This window comes from Moschus berezovskii, chromosome 16 (assembly GCF_049115385.1).
Source record: "Moschus berezovskii isolate FMDL1 chromosome 16, NW_MosBer_1.0, whole genome shotgun sequence".
Lineage (NCBI taxonomy): Eukaryota > Metazoa > Chordata > Mammalia > Artiodactyla > Moschidae > Moschus > Moschus berezovskii.
The window spans coordinates 37,799,746-37,817,338 of NC_142475.1; the positions used below are offsets into that span (position 1 = coordinate 37,799,746).

General features: G+C 41.8%; 1 protein-coding gene across 1 annotated transcript in view; it reads left to right on the forward strand.

Annotated features, from left to right (window-relative positions):
• The window catches only part of ZNF704 (zinc finger protein 704), a 278,264-nt gene that overhangs the window by 245,323 nt on the left and 15,348 nt on the right, over positions 1 to 17,593 (forward strand). Inside the window, exons 6-7 of the mRNA XM_055432513.2 lie at positions 5,720 to 5,987; positions 8,231 to 8,335. Coding sequence (XP_055288488.1) covers positions 5,720 to 5,987; positions 8,231 to 8,335 — 373 coding nt within the window. The remainder of the gene's footprint in view (positions 1 to 5,719; positions 5,988 to 8,230; positions 8,336 to 17,593) is intronic.

Consider the following 17,593-nt stretch of genomic DNA (forward strand, 5'->3'; position numbering starts at 1 on the left):
ACTTAATAAACATTTAGTGCTTATTACACGTGAGTACACCTCTAAGTACTGTGTTCAGTAGGCTCCTGGTGGACACGGAAGGCCAGCTGTGCTGTGCTGCTTTACATAAGGGCACAGGCTGCCAAAATTACACAGGCAGCTGGCAGGTGTCAGGATTCGAACCCGGCAGTGTAACTCCAGAATTCATGTGGGTAATCACTGTGCTACAGCATCGGCTTCTTTCTTTCATTCATTCAGCATTTAACAGGCACCTACTGTATGCCAGATGCACTGAAACATGTGGTATTTATTAAACAAAAATGAACAAGACACAGCCCTAAAGAATCTATCTTAGGGAGGCAACAGAGGTTTAAAAAAATTACAGAAATGTACCAAATCATTAAATAAAGTAAATTGAAATGAACACACTTCAAAGTAATTCCCTGGTGGCTCAGTTGGTAAAGAATCTGCCTACAGTGCAGGAGACCTGGGTTCGATCCCTGGGTGGGAAAGGTCCCCTGGAGAAGGGAATGGCAACCCACTCCAGTATTCTTGGGCTTCCCTTGTGGCTCAGCTGGTAAAGAATCTGCCTACAATGCGGGAGACCTGGGTTCAATCCCTGGGTTGGGAAGATCCCCTGGAGAAGGGAACTTCTACCCATTCCAGTGCGACCACCTGGAGAATTCCAGGGGATCGCAAAGAATCAGACACACTGAGCAAATTTCACTTCCACTTCTTCGAAGGGAGCTCAGAGGATTTAACTGTTTGAAGCTAAATCTGATGCCTGTGACTCAAAAGAAGTTCCCAGTTTGAGAGCTCAGGTCACTTGCAACCCTACCCCCTCGCCTGGCCACTGTCAACCACTCCACAGCCTGCTCACTGGCTCCTGTTCCTCTTGCCCTGCTACCCTCTGTTCTTTCTCCAGATAATGGCCACGGTGAGCCTTCTAAAAGGAACTTATGTCTGTGAGTCTGTTTCTGTTTTGTAGATAAGTTCATTGGTATCATTATTTTTAGATTCCATATAAAAGTGATAGAATATGATATTTGTCTTTCTCTGTCTTACTTCACTTAATGTGATAATATCTAGGTCCAGCCACATTGCAGATGACATTGGATGGCATCAGAGAGCAAATTTATGGGTCTCAAAGGGCTCAGAAGAGGAAGAGGTGGAGTGGGGAGAGACACATTAGGAGCTTGGGATTAACAAATACACACTGCTGTATATAAAACAGATAAGCCACAAGGACATGCTGTATAGCAGGGAACTATACTCAATATCCTGTGGTAACCTATAATGGAAACAAATCTGAAAAAGAATACACACACACACATACACGCACACACACACACGTATGGCACTTTGCTGTGCACCTGAAACTAACACAACATTGTAAATTAACTATACTTATTGTATTTCAATTTTAAAAAATAAAAGTAAGTAACAAGTAACCTAGATTCTTCAAAATCCCCAGGGGCTTCCGTCATATTCAGAACAAAATACCCAGTTTTTCCCCAGGGCTACAAAGCCCTGTGCCATTGTGTCTCTGCCTTCCTTCCCATTCTTCTCCCATCACTCTTTGCCTGGTGCCCTGAGCACCAGCCACCTACCTCTCTGTCCTTCTCAGAAAGCAACAAGCCAGCCCAGCCCGGGGTTCTGTGCATTCTTCTCCCATAGTTCCCACAAGGGTTTTTCCCTCACCTCATTGAGACCTCTGCTCAAATGTCATCTCCTCAGAGAGTCTTCCTATGAATAATCTATTTAAAATAATGTCCCCCATCGCTTGCCCTGATTAAGAATGCTCTTAATGCTGCTTAATTTTTCTTTCTGGGATTTATCACTACACCACCCTAATGGCAGAAAGTGAAGAGGAACGAAAAAGCCTCTTGATGAAAGTGAAAGAGAAGAGTGAAAATGTTGGCTTAAAGCTCAACATTCAGAAAACTAAAATCATGGCATCTGGTCCCATCACTTCATGGGAAATAGATGGGGAGACAGTAGAAACAGTGTCAGACTTTATTGTTTTGGGATCCAAAATCACTGCAGATGCTGATTGCAGCCAGGAAATTAAAAGACACTTACTCCTTGGAAGGAAAGTTATGACCTACCTAGATAGTATATTAAAAAGCAGAGACATTACTTTGCCAACCAAGGTCCGTCTAGTCAAGGCTATGGTTTTTCCAGTGGTCATGTATGGATGTGAGAGTTGGACTGTGAAGAAAGCTGAGCGCCGAAGAATTGATGCTTTTGAACTGTGGTGTTGGACAAGATTCTTGAGAGTCCCTTGGACTGCAAGGAGATCCAACCAGTCCATTCTAAAGGAGATCGATCCTGGGTGTTCATTGGAAGGACTGATGCTAAAGCTGAAACTCCAATACGTTGGCCACCTCATGCGAAGAGTTGACTCACTGGAAAAGACTCTGATGCTGGGAGGGATTGGGGGCAGGAGGAGAAAGGGACGACAGAGAATGAGATGGCTGGATGGCATCACCGACTCAATGGATGTGAGTTTGAGTGAACTCCGGGAGTTGGTGATAGACAGGGAGGCCTGGAGTGCTGTGATTCATGGGGTTGCAAAGAGTTGGACATGACTGAGCGACTGAACTGAACTGAACTGAATGTATTAAATATCTGTTTCTTTATGGGTTTACTTTTTGTAAATTGACTTATGGTTAATGAATAATATTATATAAGTTGCACATGTACTGTATGGTAATTCACAATTTTTATGATTATAGTCCATTTATATTTACTGCAAAATATTGGCTATATGCCCTGTGTTTTACAATAATACAGTCTGGTAGCTTAGATGGTAAAGAATCTGCCTGCAATGCGGGAGACTGCAGTTCTATTCCTGGGTTGGAAAGATCCCCTGGAGAAGGGATAGTCTACCCGCTCTGGTATTCTTGGGCTTCCCTGGTGGTTCCGACAGTAAAGAATTCACCCACAATGGGGAGACCTAGGTTTGATCCCTGGGTTGAGAAGATCCACTGGAGAAGGGATAGGCTACCCACTCCAGTATTCTTGGGCTTCCCTGGTGGTTCAGACAGTAAAGAATTTGCCTGCAATGGGGAGACCTGGGTTCAATCCCTGGCTTGAGAAGATCTACTGGAGAAGGGAATAGGTACCCATTCGAGTATTCTCGCCTAGAGAATACCGTGGACAGAGGAGCCTGGCAAGCTGTAGTCCATGGGGTCACAAAGAGTTGGACACAACTGAGCAACTTTCACATACATACATACATCCTTGTAGTTTATTTTAGCCATAATAGTTTATACCTCTTAATCGTCTACCCCTGTACTTTCCCTCCCCCTCCTTAACTACTGCTTTGTTCTCTATATCTGTTTCGTTTTTGTCATATTCACTAGTGTGCTGTATTTTTTAGATTCCACATACAAGTAATATCATAGTATTTGTCTTTCTCTGTCTAACTTATCTCACCTGGCATAATACCCTCTAAGTCCATTCATGTTGTTACAATGGCAAAATCTCATTCTTTGTGCCTGAGTAGTATGAGTGTGTGTGTGTGTGTGTGTGTGTGTGCAGCTCAATAGTGTCAGACTGTTTACAACACCATGGACTGTAGCCCTCCAGGCTCCTCTGTCCATGGAATTCTCCAGGCAAGAATACTGGAGTGGGTTGCTATTTCCTTCTCCAAGGGATCTTCCCAACCCAGGGATCAAACTTGGGTCTTCTGCATTGCAGACAGATTCTTTACCATTTGAGCCACCAGTGTGTGTGTGTGTGTGTGTGTGTGTGTGTGTGTGGCGTCTTCTTTATCTAATTGTATGTTGATGGACACTTAGGTTGCTTCCATATCTTGGCAATTATAAATAATGCTGCCATGAACATCAGGGTGCATGTATCTTTTCAAATTGATGTTTCTGGTTCTTTTTTTTTTTTTTCAGATATATACCCAGGAGTGGAATTGCTAGGTCATATGGTAGTTCTATTTTTAGATTTTTAAGAAACCTCCATACTGTTTCTCACAATGACTGCACCAGTTTACCTTCCCACCAACAGTGTATGAGAGCTGCCTTTTCTCCACATTCTCACCAACATTTGTTGTGTTCTTTTTGATGATAGCCATTCTGACAGGTGTACGGTAACAGTTCATTGTTGGTATTATCAGTTTGATTTCCCTTTCCCTGATAATTAGTGAGGTAGAGCATCTTTTCATCTTTTTTGGCCACCTGCATGTCCTCTTTGGGAAAAATTCTATTTAGTTCTTCTGCTCATTTTTAAAATAGAATTGTTTTTTTAATGTTGAGTTAATGAGCTATTTATATATTTTGAATACTAACCCCTTATCAGTCATGTCCTCTGAAAATATTTTCTCCCATTCAGTAGTTTGTCTTTTCACATTGTTGATAGTTTCCTTTGCTGTGCAAAAGTTTTTAAGTTTAATTAGGTCCCATTTCCTTATTTTAGCTTTTATTTCCTTTGCTTTCGGAGACAGATTTGAAAAAAAAAATATTGCTACAATAGATGTCAAAGAGTGCCCTGCCTATGTTTTATTTTAGCAATTTTGTGGTGTAATGTCTTACATTTAGGTCTTTAATCCATTTTGAGTTTATGTTTCTATATGGTGTTAAAGAATGTTCTAATTTCATTCATTTGCATGTGGCTGTCCAGTTTTCCCAGCAACATATGTGGAAGAGACTACCGTTTCTCCATTGTATATTCTAGCCTCCTTTGTCATAGATTGATGGATCTTAAGTGTGTAAGTCTATTTCTGGGCTCTCTGTTCCATTGATCTGTATATCTGTTCTTATGCCAGTGCATGCATGCTCAATCACTTAGTCATGTCTCATTCTTTGAAACCCTACGGACTGTAGCCTGCCACACTCCTCTGTCCATGGGATCCTCCAAACTAAAGCGCCGGAGTGGATTTCCATGCCCTCATCCAGGGGATCTTCCTGACCCAGGAATCAAACCTGTGGCTCCTGTGTCTCCTTCATTGCAGGTGGATTCTTTACCCACTGAGTCACCTGGGAATCCCCTTTATGCCAGTACCCTACTGTTTTGTTTACTGTAATTTTACGGTATAGTCAGAAGTCAGGGAGCATGATCCTTCCAGCTCTGTTCTTTCTCAAGATTGTTTTAGCTATTTAGTCTTTTGTGTTTTCAGACAACTTTTAAAATTATTTGTTCTAGTTCGATAAAAAATGTCATTGGTATTTTAATAGGAATTGCATTGACTCTGTAGATTGCCTTGGAGAGCCTGGTCATTTTAACAATATTAATTCTTCCTATCCAATAACATGGTGTATTTTCCATCTGTTTGTGTTGTCTTCAATTTCTTTCATCAGTGTCAGTTTTCCAAATGCAGGTCTTTTACCTTCTTAGGCAGGTTTATTCCTAAGGATATTATTATTTATTTTTGATGTGTTCTGTTATAAATTTCTTGGCTGGCTCTCCCACTAGATTGTATGTTCCATCAGGGCAGAATCTGTTTTGTTCACTCTAATATTGGGTTCCTTAAAAAGTGCCCGGACATAGGAGACTCTCAGTAATTTTTTTTTTGAATAATTGATTGATTGGTTGATTAGTTGAGTCAATTGCTTTAAGATATCGAGGAAGGCTTCCCCAGAAGTGGACAGTTGCAGGATAAGTAGAAGTTTGCCATGCAGACAGGACAGAGGAAAAGCATTCCAGCCAGAAGGAACAGCATGTACAAGATCTTAAGGCAAGAAAACGGTGTGGGTGAGTAGGATTGCTTTGCTCTCTTTTGCATTAGGCGTGTTGGGGAGTCTGACTACAGTGATGGAGAAGAAGACTTTTACTACACTGAAATCAAGCTCAACACAGACTCCGTGGCAGACGGTCTGAGCAGCCTGGCCCCGGTTTCGCCCTCCCAATCCCTGGCTTCGCCTCCTAATTTTCCCATCCCAGATTCCAGCCGAACAGAAACTCCTTGTGCCAAAACCGAGACAAAACTGATGACACCCTTGAGCCGCTCTGCTCCTACCACCCTCTACCTCGTGCACACTGACCACGCTTACCAGGTGACTGGCCAGGGATCTTGAGAGTAATCACTTTGCTCCTAGCCAAACGCAGTAGCGTTCTGACCTCTGAGTTAAGGATTGTCACTGTTGTGTCTGACTCTTTGTAATCCATGGACTGTAGCTCATCAGGCTCTTCTATCCATGGGATTCCCCAGACAAGAATACTGGAGTGAGTTGCTATTTCCTATTCCAGGGTGAGTAAAGATAGCTCAGTGGACAAACAGCATCCAGGAGAGCCCAGTAGGAGAGTTCATCTTTTTTCTCCAATCTCATGCAGATTGGACCCTAGGGTGTTCTTGAACTTCCCAGTACTGACTGAAGATCTGATCCCTGAGAAGTTGTTATGAGAATTAAAATCCTTAATGTTGTAACACTCTCAGGAGGGTGCCTGGCACATGATGTGAGTACTTGTTAGATTAAAAAAATTAAATAAATGAAAAGATGAACTTTGAAAAGCGTTGGCACAGTGACAGCCTCATCATGTACTGCAGATCCAGGCTTTGTGCCCTGACTCTCTGAATTGGTAACTAACTCTCTCAGACTGGAGCCATGGTTGTCAGTGTTCAGCAGATCAACAGTGTCAGCATCACCTGGGAACTTATTAGAAATTTACATTCCCAGACCTGCAGACCAGAAGCAAGGGGTGAGGCCGAGTAGTCTGTGTTTAACAAACCCTCCAAGTGATTCTGCCTCATTCTAAAGTCTGTTAAGGCCTTAGAGACAAATCCTGCAAATACGGGACACAGCTAAAGCTCCTTCCTCCATCCCCGCCCCCAGCAATTCTGAACTCTTTTAAGTATCGTTTTAATAAAATTTGAATACACTCAAATTAAAAAAAAAAGTTTTCCCATAATTTTCAACTACTTTATGTAACTTTTTAAGAGAAAACGCCCCTGTACATATTTGTAATTTGTGTTTTTCCACTCACTCTTGTTTATAAACACTCTCCTTAGAACAGAATATATGACTGAATTCAATTAAATCAAAACATCAAGTTGTTTCTTTCTCTTATGTTAGGTATCTACTTTTTAATTATCATCAATAAGGCTAGTGAGGACACTTCCATGCCAGTAGGGTCTTTTTCCCCATTGAATTTCCAGAAGAGTAATTATTGAGTCTTAGGATAGAGCATGAATAGCTATGTATTGCCAAAATATTTTCCAATGGTGCCAGTTACAAAACCACTGCCACTAGAAACTATATTTATAAAAGTAGAAAAACTAAACCTGTAGAGAAGTCATTCAGCCATTTACTAAGTAGACTTCAACTCAAGAGCAATGGAATAGCGCTAATTATTAAATTAGTTGATGTAGCAACTTTCATTCCTGACTCTTCTATTCAAAAAGAATAATTCATCCCTTAGTTCTTGTTTGTCAGTATTGCATTTAGGTCCAAAATCATGGGCTTGAACCAACATAAATTATTTTTCTTATGAATATAATGAGAGTTGGAACACACACTAAGGGATCTAGAGGTTTCTTCCCAAACTATAGATTCACAGCATTGGGATTTTTCTGTATATGGATATAAGTGTTCAACATAAAGATATTAAAAACGTGAGCAAAGAAAGAAAATCCATCCCAAGTCCCAACAACAAGAAAGCCCCTTGGTTCATATTTTTGGTAGGTCCTTCAGGACTGCTCTATGTGTGCATTTTTAAAAATGGAATCTATTATAGTAGTTTTCGCTGTGCTTTGTGTTTCCACTTGATCTCTCATGCCAATGAGTATTCTTCAGCATCATTTTCCCTATGTGTTTCCAGTTTTTTTTAAATATATAATACATAGTTCTGCAATGAACATCCTTGTGTCCATTTCTTTAGAATGAATTATAGAAGTGGAATAGCTAGTGTACAGAACACTAAGAATTTTGACATGTATTGCCAAATTACCTTCCCAAAATGTAATTGACAACCTACCATCACTTATAAAAAGCTGATCTCCCAACTTGATAACAAGGAATTGTATCTCACAGATGTCCAAAGATAGGTATGTGTATGTATAATCAAATTTCTATTCAGAAATCAGCAGCCAAAAACTTTCTCCTCCTATACCTTAGATTGCTGAGATATATAAAAAGTTTATCTCTAGCTACTTTCCTTAACCGTGTTTAATCTCCTCTATTATAATTTTGTCATTAATAAAGCTGAGACTATTTCCAAAGCCTTATTTTGGTAATGACAGCTTAAGACTCCAAGGAGAAATATTCTTTCAAAACAACTTTCTCTGTTTTCTATTTGACAGGCCACGCCCCCCGTGACCATTCCAGGAGCAGCCAAGTTCACCCCCAACGGCAGCAGCTTCAGCATTTCTTGGCAGTCTCCTCCAGTTACCTTCACAGGCATTCCAGTAAGTAGAAAAGCAAAAAGCCAGAAATCTGGTCAAAGCCAAGCATACATTTAGAGAACAAATTGTAGAAACATGTAAGAAAAAGACAAAGATTGAAATGCCAGAATAATTTTTTTTTAAGTGACATTTGTAAACTCAGCAAGCTATCTTGTTGACTAGCCCAACTTCTCTGTGAAAAGATGTTTTGACTGGAATTTTAGAAACTAAAAGACAGTTTCATCTGTTGATAAACAACTTGTTGGAAATAAATCAAGATTTTTTTGTATGGGTGGTGTATTTGTATGTTTCCTAAAGGCTTTATAAAATTAATAGTTGAACTCAGACCCCAAGGATAAAAGAAAGCGACACTACAGGTAAATGGCATATATCATTATGAGCTCTCTGGTGGCTCAGATGGTAAAGAATCTGCCCACAACCTGCCTGGGTTCGAGCTCTTGGTCAGAAAGATCCCCTGGAGAAGAGAATGGCTACTCACTTCAGTATTCTTGCCTGGAGAATTCCATGGACAGAGGAGCCTGGTGAACTACAGTCCATGGGGTCACAAAGAGTCAGACACAACTGAGCAACCAACACTTTCCCTTTTTCTTTCAACTATATGCAGTTTGACTTTGAAATTATTGTTTGTGGGTATGTCATTTTGAAAGTTTAGAGAGTAGAAATTGAAATCAGCTTTTTTCTTCCAAAACCTAAATAATCCATGCTGATAGGTAATTTGCAAATAAATGAGTATTGAAATATGCCGTCGGATTTAAGGATTATTTTAGAATTGATTTGACATATTAAATAATTACTGTCTGAAAACTCACCATGAATTTACTTGATTCTTAACTATTCATTTAGAAGATATTGAGTCTTTTACAGCTTATCAGAATATCCATAGACCTCCACATTGCTCATGCTCAGGGGTTTACAACTCCTGATAAGGTTCAGAAAGTGGCTTATGATAATAGATATTAGCCTTATTTTCTTCTCTCCACTGCCTCCCCAAGGACCTCACAAAAGCTTCTTATTGCAACTGCTGGCAACTCCCAGAGGTTTCCAGCAAATACTAAGGCCTCCTGTGGAACTGATAAAAATGAAAGTGGCTCAATCAATTATGCTGTGCTCTGTCAAAGAATATTTATTAAATTCCTTAGAAGAATAGCCAACAATAAAAAAGCATCCTGCTGACAGCAATTTGAAAATCTGTGGCTTCCAGAAAATACTCCTAGAATTGGATTTGTAAGCAGTATGGTGGATCTGGAGTAATTATGAAAGGTGCCTGCTTCATGAAGAGTGGGAACTCCTGGTTGTTCTCAAAGAACAAGAATACGATGGATGACCTTGTTACAAACATTTAAAAAGAAGAGATTAGATGTGGAGGTATTAGTTTTGCTTCTGGCAAAAACAATAATTCCCTCGAGGTGGGTGTCAGCCTTTTTGGCAACTTTTTTTCTGGATAGACATAAAAAGACCAGAGTGACTCTCAATATGACATTTGAGACTACCCTCCTAACCCAGAGAGGCAGGTCCAAACATAGAATTACAGAGACCTGCTCTTCTGAATTCTATTCACTCCTGTCTTTGATTAGAGCTGAATTTTCAGGAACATACCACACATTGCTCATCTGGTGAAAAAATAAGTACGGCATGTAGACAGAACATCACAGTTCAGATTTCCTTTCAAGTTACCTCTTTTATCAGCCCAAATGGAATATTTTCCCCTTTGTTCTATTAATTAAATCATTTCCTTATGAAATAAAGTGACATCACTGTGAGTGGTTTTTCACTAGTTTTAAGTCCCCTGAATCTCCTAAGTGGCTGACACAGCAGGACACCAGTCAGGTTCCCTCCTCTTGTTGATTTCTCAACAAGCAAAGTTTAAGACTTTTCTCTCTATGGATACTATGGATATCTCGGCCCTCCTGTCAAAGTCCTAGATTTTTCACAGTTCCTCATTTCACTCTTGATTGGTTACCAGGGACATCTTGGACTAGAGCTTTGACAGAAAGTATGTAGAATAACTGGAGAAGGAAATGGCAACCCACTCCAGTGTTCTTGCCTGGAGAATCCCAGGGACTGGGGACCCTGGTGGGCTTCTGTCTATGGGGTCACACAGAGTCGGACACGACTGAAGTGACGCAGCAGCAGCAGCAGCATGTAGAATAACTGAGTTAAGTAGATTCCCACTAAAATCCTATGTGAGCTACTAATTTATTCTTTCACCAGAGAATTCCCAATCTACCTGATTTTAGATGGCTTTAGCAGTAAAGCTTGCCATTACTATTTGAAAATAAAGGTAAGGGAGTAGGGAATGCTGCCCTTTTCCAAGGCTTTTGTTTTATTCTAGAAAGATGACAGGAAGGTTTACAACTCAAAGTGTTCTTCATGTTGTCCTACTCTCAAGCATGTCTTTTTGTAAAAAAGTAGCTGCTTGCTGTCTGCCCACTTACACTGGGGGGTGGATCTCACAACTCCACACCTCCTAGCTTAGGGCTGTCACATGTCCACTGACTGAATGCCAGCAACCGTCCCTGAATTCTCCACAGGTGCTAGTCCCTCCCTTAGAAGATGGGGAGCCAGGCTGACTCTAAGAACACGTGAATCCCCACCTCCTACATTTGTATAATAGGGTTTTCAAACAAAAACTCTAAAAGTTTCAAATGATAAGGGACTAGTATTAGGGGTGGCTTCAACTTTATACAAACTGATGAACAGAGCAGTTTCCATTTTATTGAAAATGAAAGTGTTAGTTACTCAGTCATGTCCGACTCTCTGTGACCCCCATGGACTGTAGCCCTCTGTCCATGGAATTCTCCAGGCAAGAATACTGGAGTGGGTAGCCAATCCTCTTTAATGAACACATTTCTTGTTTTACTCAAAAGCAAGTACCCTGAGGTTGTCAACCCCATTTAAGATTTCCTTTTCTCCCCTGTCTTTGAGACCTAGTATTGAAGAGGAGATGCTTTCATATGCTTCCTAGAAAGTAGAAATAATCTCCTTCTGTGAAATCCCAAGGTTTGCAGAATTTTATTTATTCATTTGCCTACACTGGACTTCCTGAACTGGGGGCTTTAATAAGTTCCCTGGGTAAGACTTCTTCCCAGAGGTGTATAGCTGAGAAAGTCGATCTGCATATTCACAAACGTAAGTATAGATTCATTCTTTTCTAGCCCAAGGCTACAGGCATAGGGTAGGGAGAAGACCATGGTTAATTACAGCTTTCTTGACCTGTTTTTCCCCAGTGACTCCTCTTTTCTTCTAATTATTTCTCTTTCTTTCCCTGTCTTCTCAGGGCAGAAAACTGAGAGCTCTTGGCCCCTGTGTTAGTCTGCCATAATAGTAGACTGGGTGGCTTAAACAACCCACATTTATTTTCTCAAAGTTCTGGAGGCCAGAAATCTCAGACCAATGTGCTGCTGCTGCTGCTAAGTCACTTCAGTCGTGTCTGACTCTGTGTGACCCCATAGACGGAAGCCCACCAGGCTCCCCCATCCCTGGGATTCTCCAGGCAAGAACACTGGAGTGGGTTGCCATTTCCTTCTCCAATGTGTGAAAGTGAAAAGTGAAAGTGAAGTTGCTCAGTCATGTCCGACCCTTAGCGAACCCACGGACTGCAGCCTACCAGGCTCCTTTATCCATGGGATTTTCTAGGCAAGAGTACTGGAGTGGCTTGCCATTGCCTTCTCTGGACCAATGTGCTAGCTGACCCAATTCCCAGTGAGGGCCCTCCTGCTGACTTGTCAGGGGCCACCTCCTCAATATGTCACCACATAGCCTTTTCTTTTGGAGGTGGGGAGATGGAGAGAGAGCCATTTGTTGTCCCTTCTTATAAGGACACTAATCCTATTGGATCAGGGTCACACCCTTTTGAATTCATCTGGTGGCATTAGTGGTAAAGAACTCGCCTGCCAATCTAGGAGACCTAAGAGATGCCCATCCCTGAGTCAGGAAGATCCCCTGGAGGAGGGCATGGCAACCCAGTCAGCATCTTGCCTGGAAAATCCCTTGGCCAGAGGAGCCTGGTGGGCTACAGTCCATACGGTCACAAAGAGTTAGACATGACTGAAGCAACTTAGCACACATGCAGCACATATCTTTAATTACTTCCTTAAAGGCTCCATCTCCAAATACAGCCACAGTGAGAATTAGGGCTTCAATATGTGAAGGTAGGACTGCACAAAATCTGTCCATAATAAGCCCCATGCAAGTAAGTAGAAGCTAATCAATCTGCTATCAAAGGGCCATGCCAAGAGGCTTCAGGCCAGAGAGATAGTCTCCAGACCTGAAATAGTGCTTATTAGCTCGTTGTTGTTTTTTTTTTTTTAACACTTTGATGTAGGATTCAAAATTGTTTGTTAGAAGAAATTAAAACGACGACAGGGGCCCTTTTTTCCATTTTAGAGATAGAAAATCACAAAGAAAAGAAAATTTTCCAGCATATTTACAGAGGGACAGATCTACATTACTGCTTTTGTTTTTGTTTAGTTGCCCAGTCATGTCCGACTCTTTTGCAACCCCATGGATTGGGATTTTCCAGGCAAGAATACTGGAGTGGGTTGCCATTTCCTTTCTCCAGAGGATCTTTCTGACCCAGGGTTCAAACCCGCATCTCCTGCCAGCATCTCCTGCATTACAGGCAAATTCTTTATCACTGAGCCACTGGGGAAGCCCATTACTGAACTGATGTGAGGCAAATACTAACTCTGGCATTTAGAAGCCGTGACCTCGAGCCAGTCAGTCATAGGACCTCTCTTAAGCAATGGCTTCAACTTAGCTGTGCAACCGCTACCTTGTATTGTATTTTCAAGCACAATGCTTGGCACTGGTTGACATTGAGTAGAACTTACTAGTGTTGTTATCTGTGATGTATCTCATTGCTATTAAACAGAGGGCAGAGAAAGTGGATTCTCCTTATTGGGATTGACTCATATAACAGATATACTCAACATATGGGAGAAATCAGCCATAATTTTTGCAGACTGTAATTTAGAGGTCGCCGAAGAATTGATGCTTTTGAACTGTGGTGCTGGAGAAGACTCTTGAGAGTCCCTTGGACTGCAAGGAGATCCAACCAGTCTATTCTAATGGAGATCAATCCTGGGTGTTCATTGGAAGGACTGATGCTAAAGCTGAAACTCCAATACTTTGGCCACCTCATGCGACGAGTTGACTCACTAGAAAAGACTCTGATGCTGGGAAGGATTGGGGGCGGGAGGAGAAGGGGACGACAGAGAATGAGATGGCTGGATGGCATCACCGACTCGATGGACATGAGTTTGAGTGAACTCCAGGAGTTGGTGATGGACAGGGAGGCCTGGCGTGCTGTGATTCATGGGGTCGCAAAGAGTCGGACACGACTGAGTGACTGAACTGAACTGAACTGAAGCTCTCCTGAAATCATACCTAATCAGGAGACAAATTATAGGCATGTAGCCCATTTTATTAATTTAGAAGTAATACCACATAGTACTCTCTCCAAGTATGCTATATACTTTATAAAACAAGTCCCCAAACAGAACTTAAAAAGTTAAGATATAAAACAAATAAATATAGAATGTGGAAGCCATTGGGAAAGAGAGCTGAAATCATGTTTTCCAGGGCACACATTATTGTCATCATTGATGAGGCAGGTTGGAAGACAGCAGAAAACAGGGCATTAGCACCATTCAGAACCAAATACCAAGATCTCTGAGTGTCAGACAGCCAGTGTTTCACTGTTCACTAACTGCATGGCCTCAGCCACTTCCTTACCCTCTCCATCTCCTTGTCTATAAAGTGATAGCATTGCTTATCCAGGGTCGTTATGAGGATTAAATTAGATAACATGGGGGAAGGTACTTAGCTTAACAAGTTCTTAGGAAATTACTGCTGCTGCTTTTAACTCTGAGATCCATGTAAGCCAATTCCCTGCTACAGGCCTAAATTATTTTACCTACAAAATTCAGATAGTGCTTATTTTTCAGGCTTTTTGGTGAATATTAAAAGAGATCATAAATAACCCAGTGGCCCATCTTTCATATTTGCAAGCACTGAATAAATGCTGGCAGACTCCCTCTGCCAGTCGCTCCCTTTGACTTTCCTACCCTTAGCCCCGGTTAACATAAGACACCAAAACATGATCGTCTTGATGTTAAAAGTCTCCAGGAAAGTTCACGAGTTATGTTGTATTCATCCTCCCATAGAACTGAGTAACACACTGGTATGAGAAGTGAGTCCAGGCTTCTGCTACACTGAAGGCTGTAGAAACCCCAGGTCTGTTGTGAAATGGGAGGGGCTGCCGTCGGACAGGACTAAACACAAAACAGGTGTGCTCTCAACTCCAGCGTTAAAAAAGCCATTAGCAGAAATAAAAACGATAGAGAAGGATTCTTCCTGGAGTATGTCCAAATCTGGTCCTCATCCTTCCATAAGCCCACCAGGTCACTGTGTTTTTAATTTCAGTAAATGGCACCCATATCCCTTCATCCTCTCAGGCCAGCACCTAGGATGTATCCTTGACTCCTCTTGGTTCATCCCTGACTCATCTAAAGATTTGTCTTCATATTTCCTGTCCTGTAGCCCATCTGTCAGCAGGTCCCAGAGTCTGCCGCTACAGGATATGAATCCAACCACTTCTCCCCACCACTGTCACACCGCCATCTAAATCACCAGTGCATTTTCCCCCTAAATTAGTGCAAAAACCTCTTAAGTAGTCTTTAGCCCTGTCCAGGGCTATCTCCAATTCATTCTCCAAGGAGCCAGAGTGATCTTTCTAAAGCATTAATCAGATGTCTCACTTTATTAAAATGCTCCACTGGCTTCCCTTGCACTTAGAATGGCACTGAAATTCCTCATCACAGCTTCAAGCCCTGACCTGAATCCACCACCTCCCATCCTCCTACCTTCCGCCTCCCCCAGCCCTACTTCCAGCCCCACTGGCCTCCGCACCTGGGAGGTCTTGGCCCTCGCCTTCCCCTTTCCCCAGAGTGCCCTGTAGATCAAAGATAACCAATGCAAGAGGCTTTCCCTCACCACCCTAAACAAATATGCTTTCCATCACCCTTGGTCTGGTAGCCTGTTCTAGTTTCTTCACGCACTTATCACAAAAATGCCCTTACTTCTTTTGTGCTTATTGTCTCTCTCCCCACTAGAAGGTACACTTTATGAGGGCAGAGATTTAATCTTGTGCAGCGCTGTATCCCCACAATCTACAACAGTGCCTACGGCATGCATGCGTGCATGCTCAGTCGCTTCAATCTTTGCAACCCATGGACGGTAGCCTGCCAGACTCCTCTGTTCATGGGATTCTCCAGGCAAGAATACCGGAGTGGGTTGTTGTGCCCTCCTCCACGGGATCTTCCTGACCCAGGGATTGAACACGAGTTTCCTATGTCTCCAGCACTGGCAGACAGGTTCTTTACCACTAGAGCCACCTGGGCATGGTGAGAACCTGATAAATCTTTGTTGAATGAAGAGCATTTTACCATGTTGTACCAGCTCACACAAAAAGGGTATGGCCATTTTGCAAAATTTAGAACCTTTCACATTATCCCCAGCTGATGGAAATAGTGTCCCTGGCATGTCACCTAAACATTTCCAGTTCTCTGACTGAATAAGGAGGTATTCTTGGGATTCTACAAGTTCTACAGTAATTAAAAAAATTTTTTTTTTCTTTATCCTGAGCACTTAATTCATATTAGCACATTCTAGATTATCTACAGTGGGGATAAACTCTGAAGCCTTCACTCCCTCTGGTTTGCTAATATGCATTCTGGTCTGCTAATGGTAAAGAACCCACCTGCAATGCAGGAGCCATAACAGGTGGGGGTTTGATCCCTAGGTTGGGAAGATCCCCTGGAGGAGGAAATGACAACCCACTCCAGTATTCTTGCCTGGAGAATCCCATGGACAGAGGAGCCTGGAGGGCTACAGTCCATAGCGTCGCTAAAAGTCTGACACAACTGAAGCGACTGAGCACACAGGCATGAATCCTGATCCCAATGGGATAGGGGATGTGTGGAGATTCTGCTTCTGGAAAAATATACCCATCCACATCAAATGCATACACTGAACTCCAAAGCTTTCATTTTATGAAAAATATTATGTCTGTTACTCACCTCTGTTTGCCCTCAATCCCCCAGCTTTAGCAAAAAGTAAAGAGTCAGTTAATTAATTCTTTAATGGAAAATTAATTCTCATTCTGATATAAAAAAGAAAAGGAAAATGATATTCTGGTATTTCAAGGACAAGACAGAACCAGATATACTGGCCGCTAGTCATTCCCTGAGGACGCCATTGCTGTAGACTTTGAACTCTGAAATGCCCTTTCATCTTTGCTCTTCCCTATTTAACATATTCATTTATTCCTCCAGTAATTATTTGCACCATATCAGATAAATTTGGAGTTTATAATGATCTCAACAAGCAGAGTATTTCTCATGGTGTTAATTAGTAGTTCTCAAAAGTATAATAAGCATGAGAATTTGGCTTCCATGGTGGCTCCAATGGTAAAAATTTGCCTGCAATACAGGAGACCAGGGTTCGATCCCTGGGTCAGGAAGATCCCCTGGAGGAGGGCATGGCAATGCACTCCAGTATTCTTGCCTGGAAAATCCCATGGACAGAGGAATCTGGCAGGCTACAGTCCATGGGGTTGCACAGAGTCAGACACGACGAGTGACTTTCACTTTCATGAGAGTTTGGGAAAAGACTTTAAATGTAAATTCCTGAAACCCATATCAAAACATGTTCTCAGTACATCTGGATGGGTACTTAAGAATCTGAATGCTTAAAAAGCAACCTACTGTATTCCATACAGTAAAATAATATTCAAGACTTGAGAGAGAAGAAAATTCTAAAATACATGCTGATGTGGATAAACCCCAGGGACATTATGCTAAGTGAAGTGAATCAGTCACCAAAAGGCAAATATTGTATGATATTGTATGATTTAATTTACAGCGTATGGTATATCTAAAATAGATTTATAAAATCAAAAAGTAGAATGGTAGTTGCCAGGGATAGGAAAGTGAAAAAGCATTAGTTGCTCAGTTGTGTCCAACTCTTTGTGACCCCATGGACTGTAGCCGACCAGACTCCTGTGTCCATGGGATTCTCCAGGCAAGAAGAATGGGGCTACCCTGATAACTCAGTTGGTAACGAATCTGCCTGCAATACAGGAGACCCTGGTTTGATTTCAGGGTCAGGAAGATCCCCTGGAGAAGGGATAGGCTACCCACTCCAGTATTCTGTCCTAGAGAATTGCATGGACTGTATAGGTCATGGGGTCACAGAGTC